Genomic DNA, 6,522 nt, shown 5'->3' with positions numbered 1-6,522 from the left:
TTGACAACGTTTCACCCACACAGTGGGCTTTTTCAAGTCACACAAAGATCTACCTGGGGTGGAAGGTACGGGAGTATTTATAGTCATGTTCAGAATGTTGAGGTCAGGTGGAGAATGCTGCATCTGATGATCTACCGGGTGGGGTTATAGAGTCTTGGGTAGCTTGGCAGGGGTTTTGGACAAGTTGTGAGTAGACCTTCTGCAGTGTTCTATGTTCTTATGTGGGATAGCGATGAAGAAGTTTCTTGGCGAGTGGTTCAGCTATGTTATAGAAGCCGTTGTTCTGGTTGAAATTGTTGGTTATATAGATAAGCGATGATTCCAGGATTCTTCGGTATTGAGTGTTGTCTTCTGTGGTGATAAGTCTTGAGTTTCTGTAGTTAATTAAATGGTTGTGTGAATTGCGATGTTGTACACAGGCATTCCTTGTATCGTCAGTCCTGCTTGCATATTGGTGTTCTGAAATACGTGTTTGGAGGTCTCTTGATGTTTCGCCCACATATAATTTGTTGCAGTCATTACAAGGGATTATGTATACCCCTGCAGAGGATGGAGGCTTGTCGTGTCTACTACTGGTGATGTCCTTGATGGTCGTGGTTGTGGAGGTAGATACTTGGAATGATTTATTAGAAAAGATGTTGGAAACATGTTTGGCAATGGAGTTGGTGGGGAGGACTATGTATCTCTTCTCGGCAGTGTCTTCTCTGGGTGTGTTGAAGATGTTTAATGCCCGCCGTCTGCAGTCTCTGATGAAGTGACGAGGATGGTGGAGTTTAGAAAATACTTGTTCAATTATAGTGCATTCTTCCTCAAGGAACTCATTGCTGCAGATTCTGAGTGCACGCAGGAAGAAGCCTATAATTACACCACGTTTGGTTTTGGTGTCGTGGTGAGAGTAGAAGTGGAGAAGATCGTTTTGGTTGGTGGGTTTTCGACAGACTTTAAAACGAAGTTCGTGGTCAGCTTTGCAGAGCAGAACATCAAGGAAAGGAAGAGTGTTGTCGACTTCTTCTTCAAGTGTGAACTGGATTGAAGGCTCGACCTGGTTGAGCTTGTCTTGGAGAGCTTGAACGTTGAAGCGTCTAGGAGCTATGAGGAGAATGTCGTCAACATAACGGAGCCAGGTGACAGACGAAGGAATAATGGTGGAGAAACGTTGGGCTTCTAGATGTTCCATGTATAGGTTCGCCAGGACCGCACTGAGTGGCGAACCCATGGGTAGTCCAAAAGTCTGCTGAAAGAGGTGATTTTCGAAAGAGAAACACGTAAAGCCAACACATAGTTCAACAAGGTCGATGAAATCGCTGGCTGGAATGGGAAGATCAAGTGAATCGTCAATTTTCCTGCGGAAGAGATCGATGGTTTGTGTAGTAGGTACTTTGGTGAATAGGGAAGTCACGTCAAGGCTGGAAAGTTTCTTGTTCCTGATGTTGATGTTGCGAATGCGATTGAGAAGATCACCCGAGTGTTTGAGATGTGCTGGACTGATAGTGCCAAAGCACATCTCAAACACTCGGGTGATCTTCTCAATCGCATTCGCAACATCAACATCAGGAACAAGAAACTTTCCAGCCTTGACGTGACTTCCCTATTCACCAAAGTACCTACTACACAAGCCATCGATCTCTTCCGCAGGAAAATTGACGATTCACTTGATCTTCCCATTCCAGCCAGCGATTTCATCGACCATGTTGAATTATGTGTTGGCTTTACGTGTTTCTCTTTCGAAAATCACCTCTTTCAGCAGACTTTTGGACTACCCATGGGTTCGCCACTCAGTGCTGTCCTGGCGAACCTATATATGGAACATCTAGAAGCCGAACGTTTCTCCACCATTATTCCTTCGTCTGTCACCTGACTCCGTTATGTTGACGACATTCTCCTCATAACTCCAAAACGCTTCAACGTTCAAGCTCTCCAAGACAAGCTCAACCAGGTCGAGCCTTCAATCCAGTTCACACTTGAAGAAGAAGTCGACAACACTCTTCCTTTCCTTGATGTTCTGCTCTGCAAAGCTGATCACGAACTTCGTTTTAAAGTCTATCGAAAACCCACCAACCAAAACGATCTTCTCCACTTCTACTCTCACCACGACACCAAAACCAAACGTGGTGTAATTATAGGCTTCTTCCTGCGTGCACTCAGAATCTGCAGCAATGAGTTCCTTGAGGAAGAATGCACTATAATTGAACAAGTATTTTCTAAACTCCACCATCCTCGTCACTTCATCAGAGACTGCAGACGGCGGGCATTAAACATCTTCAACACACCCAGAGAAGACACTGCCGAGAAGAGATACATAGTCCTCCCCACCAACTCCATTGCCAAACATGTTTCCAACATCTTTTCTAATACATCATTCCAAGTATCTACCTCCACAACCACGACCATCAAGGACATCACCAGTAGTAGACACGACAAGCCTCCATCCTCTGCAGGGGTATACATAATCCCTTGTAATGACTGCAACAAATTATATGTGGGCGAAACATCAAGAGACCTCCAAACACGTATTTCAGAACACCAATATGCAAGCAGGACTGACGATACAAGGAATGCCTGTGTACAACATCGCAATTCACACAACCATTTAATTAACTACAGAAACTCAAGACTTATAGCCACAGAAGACAACACTCAATACCGAAGAATCCTGGAATCATCGCTTATCTATATAACCAACAATTTCAACCAGAACAACGGCTTCTATAACATAGCTGAACTACTCGCCAAGAAACTTCTTCATTGCTATCCCACATAAGAACATAGAACACTGCAGAAGGTCTACTCACAACTTGTCCAAAACCCCTGCCAAGCTACCCAAGACTCTATAACCCCACCCGGTAGATCATCAGATGCAGCATTCTCCACCTGACCTCAACATTCTGAACATGACTATAAATACTCCCGTACCTTCCACCCCAGGTAGATCTGTGTGTGACTTGAAAAAGCCCACTGTGTGGGTGAAACGTTGTCAATAAAGGATCACATTATACTGCATATGTGTTTATATTTCCTTAGTCAGTCCCTCAATGAGGAATCAATGTGTTCAGTCCATCAATATTCAAAAAAAGTACAGCATATGGAAAAATGGTGTTCTAAGCGATTTGTCACATATGTCAGACACTGCAACATTATGGGATCTTGATACAAGGAATTCTTCAACACTTGTCCAACCTTTGGACGAAAGACCTACTTAATACCCTTTACCGGGCGGTGCCTCAATAATGAGGCACCAAAAGCATGGTTTTCATGGTGCCATAGACACAAAGCATATGCTCCCAGAGACTTCTCGCCTCAATCCAGCCAATCACACACCTTCTGGGCGGAGCTTGAAGGTGGCGTCACTTGGGTACTGTCCTCTGCTATTGGCTGGGAGCTCCTCGAGTGTTCAGTACTGCTTGACTTGTTGAAGGAGCAGCATTTCGACCCTCACTCTCCTGATATTTCACCAATTTACACCACTCCAGAATGTCGGTAAGTTTCTGAATGTGTTTCCAGTGCATTATTGAATGTTTGAACTTCATTTTGAGATGTAAATGAATTGCCTGAGGCAGTGAGAAGTAACAAATAAATGCACTTGAAGTTTTGTTTACCTTTTTGGTATCAATATTGAGGCCCGGCCTGACAATGGTAGATTATCACTTACTGTTTTTGTATCAATATTGAGGCTCAGCCTGACAATGGTGATAAGAAATGGGCCAATGAAGGTATCATATATCATGGATTAACAGATCATAATTAGACTGTCTTGTCACTGATAGCTAACAATTGCATGCTGAATCAAATTCATTGATATATGAGTAATTTTACCTTGTAAATTTATGAAATTTGCTCATATGGAATGCTCATTTTGTGTTTTCTGTTCATTTCAGTTGAACACAAATGTGTTTTATGGATCAAGGGCTCAAAGAAGAAGGGATTACATCGTGCCAGAGTTACATGATGACAGTGACCCTAATGAGGAAGTGGATTCTGGAGATGATTATGAGCCACAGGCAAATGATGCTTCTTCAAGTGAAGATGAACATGAAGATTTGTCTAAGAGAAGTGGGCAAGTTAATGTAAAACGAAGAAATGTACGAAAACAAGCAGTTAAAGATGATGATGTTGAGGTAGATGAAACAACTGTCAACAACACTAATGCCACCTGGAGCAAACTTGACATAACAAATACTCCATTACCTGACTACAAACATGAGGTACCAACACATATCAAGGAACCATTTCAATATTTTTGTGAATTATTTACTGCAGAAATGTTAGAAAGCCTTGTATTTAACACAAACTTGTATGCAACACAGAAAGATGTTAATACTAACTTCAACACCACTAGTGAAGAGCTTATGCAATTTGTTGGAATTCTGATATTCATGAGTATGGACACCCTGCCCTCTTTAGAAGATTACAGGTCCCATAATCATTGTCATCCTGATATTACAACTGTTATGACATCTAAAAGGTTTAGGTCACTAAGGACAGCTATTCATATAAATGATAATACCAAGGCAACAGCTGACAGGTTCCATAAAGTAAGACCACTGTTTGAAGGTCTAAGAAAAGCATGCCTAACAGTTCCAGGTACACGAAAGCAATCAGTTGATGAGGTAATGGTAGGATATAAGGGAACAAGAGCAGGAAATCTCAGGCAATATATCAGGACCAAGCCTGATAAATGGGGGTTTAAACTTTTTTGCCGGGCCAGCGATGATGGATTTATACATGACATAATGATGTATCAAGGTCAAACAACATTTGATTATCACAGTGTTAGTCTAACAGAGGAGGAGAAGAAAATGCCTATAAGTTCCAAGGTTGTTATTTGCCTTGCAAAGACTATGGACCACACAAAGACCAGTGCAATTTATGCAGATAACTTCTTTACCAGTTTGCCTCTAGTGAAATATCTGCATGCTACATTCAATTGCAGATACACAGGCACTGCAAGGGACAGCAGAATTGGAAAACCACCACTTATGTCTGTCAATGACATGGAAAAAACAAAGGTGAAAAGTGCTATGGATTACTGTTCATTGGATAGTGTCCTTGCTGTACGTTGGAAAGACAGTAAGGTTGTTACTTTACTGACTAATGATATTGGTATCAACCCAGTGACAAAGATAAAGAGGTACAGCAAGGAGCTCAAACAAAAGGTGGAAGTTGACTGTCCTGCAGTGATAAAGAATTATAATGCCCATATGGGGGGCATAGATAAGAATGATATGTTGGTGCATCTCTACAAGTCTCCACTCAAAGCAAAACGCTGGTACATGAGGCTCTTTGGATATGTCATTGATCTTTGTTGTGTCAATGGCTGGTTGTTGTACAGGTGTGACTGTGGTGTTTTGAAAGAGAAATACATGAGCATCAAGGAATTTCGGTTTTCCATCTCCAATTCTGCAAGAAAGTCAACCAATGGAATCCCAAGGAGCCTGAGATCTCCAAGTTGTTCAACTTCACGGTCTTCTTCAAGGTCTTCTTCACTTGATGACATTCCCAATCGGCATAGAAAAAGGTCTCATGATACAATATTTGATGAAACACAAACACACTGGCCAGTTTCTGCAAAGAGGCTTTCATGTAAACATTGCAACACCAAGAACAAGAGGACCTACTCTTCCTTTGCTTGTTCCTTCTGCAAGGTTAATTTATGTCTAAATTCAATGAGGAATTGTTTCCTGGAATTCCATAAGCAACAACATGCTTAAATTCCTCTGATAATATTTTTGTAACATTTTTTCAATTTTTTTATAAAATGTCAATTACTAAAAATGTCTTAAATTTATTGAAATCAAGTTTCTGTGCCTTTTGTTTACCCAAGTTGTTTATGAATAAACATTAAAAGTAAATTTATGCCTTTAATTATCAGTTATAACAGCTGTTATGATTCTTTTAGACAAATGCATTTGTCAGGCTTGCATCAAATTTGATGCCTGATCTGTCACCTACAGTTTAACCATTGTCGGGGAGTGCCTCATATTTGATGCGGCCAGAAAGGGCATTTTATGGCCCAAAAATAAATAAACTCAAAAAATGATCACAAATAAATATGTCTTAGAATTGCATATACTGTCGCAATATAGGTTGCAATATTTGCATCTGCTCAAATATGAGGCACGGCCTGGTAAAGGGATTAAACTAGTGGATGGTTCCACTGTGACTCTGCCTCCTCCTGCTTCCACTCACCTGACTACAGTATATAAGCCACTTCTTCGACAATATGTCGTACTTTCTTCAAGACTGATAAACTGGACACACTGATACCACTCTGAGGGACTGATTACCTAAACTCTTCCTCTCTTCACACTGATGAAGCCACTGTGTGGCGAAACGTTCCCTCAATTACAATTCTAAAATGTTGCATAAGTGTCTCATTCTTCGAACCAGACTGTGTCCTGTTTGTTTATATGAAATCACTGGATTACAATATACTTTTAGAAAAAATTAGATCCATATTAAAATAAGTGTGAGTGTGTGTGTGTGTGTTTGTGTATGTGTGTGTGAGTGTATGTGTGTGTGTGT

General features: G+C 41.0%; 1 protein-coding gene across 1 annotated transcript; it reads left to right on the top strand.

Moving 5' to 3' along the window:
- Nucleotides 1–3,355: 3,355 nt before the first annotated feature.
- LOC138852535 (piggyBac transposable element-derived protein 3-like) lies at nt 3,356–5,956 on the top strand. Its single transcript, XM_070083854.1, has 3 exons — nt 3,356–3,477; nt 3,876–5,642; nt 5,897–5,956. The coding sequence occupies exons 1-3, from the start codon at nt 3,472–3,474 to the stop codon at nt 5,954–5,956; spliced, it is 1,833 nt and encodes a 610-aa protein (XP_069939955.1). The 5' UTR covers nt 3,356–3,471.
- The last annotated feature ends 566 nt before the right edge of the window (nt 5,957–6,522 follow it).

Source organism: Cherax quadricarinatus, chromosome 11, assembly GCF_038502225.1.
Source record: "Cherax quadricarinatus isolate ZL_2023a chromosome 11, ASM3850222v1, whole genome shotgun sequence".
NCBI classification, from domain to species: Eukaryota; Metazoa; Arthropoda; class Malacostraca; order Decapoda; family Parastacidae; genus Cherax; species Cherax quadricarinatus.
Note: the sequence above shows the minus strand (reverse complement) of the source record. Positions and strands in the feature narration are given on the sequence as shown.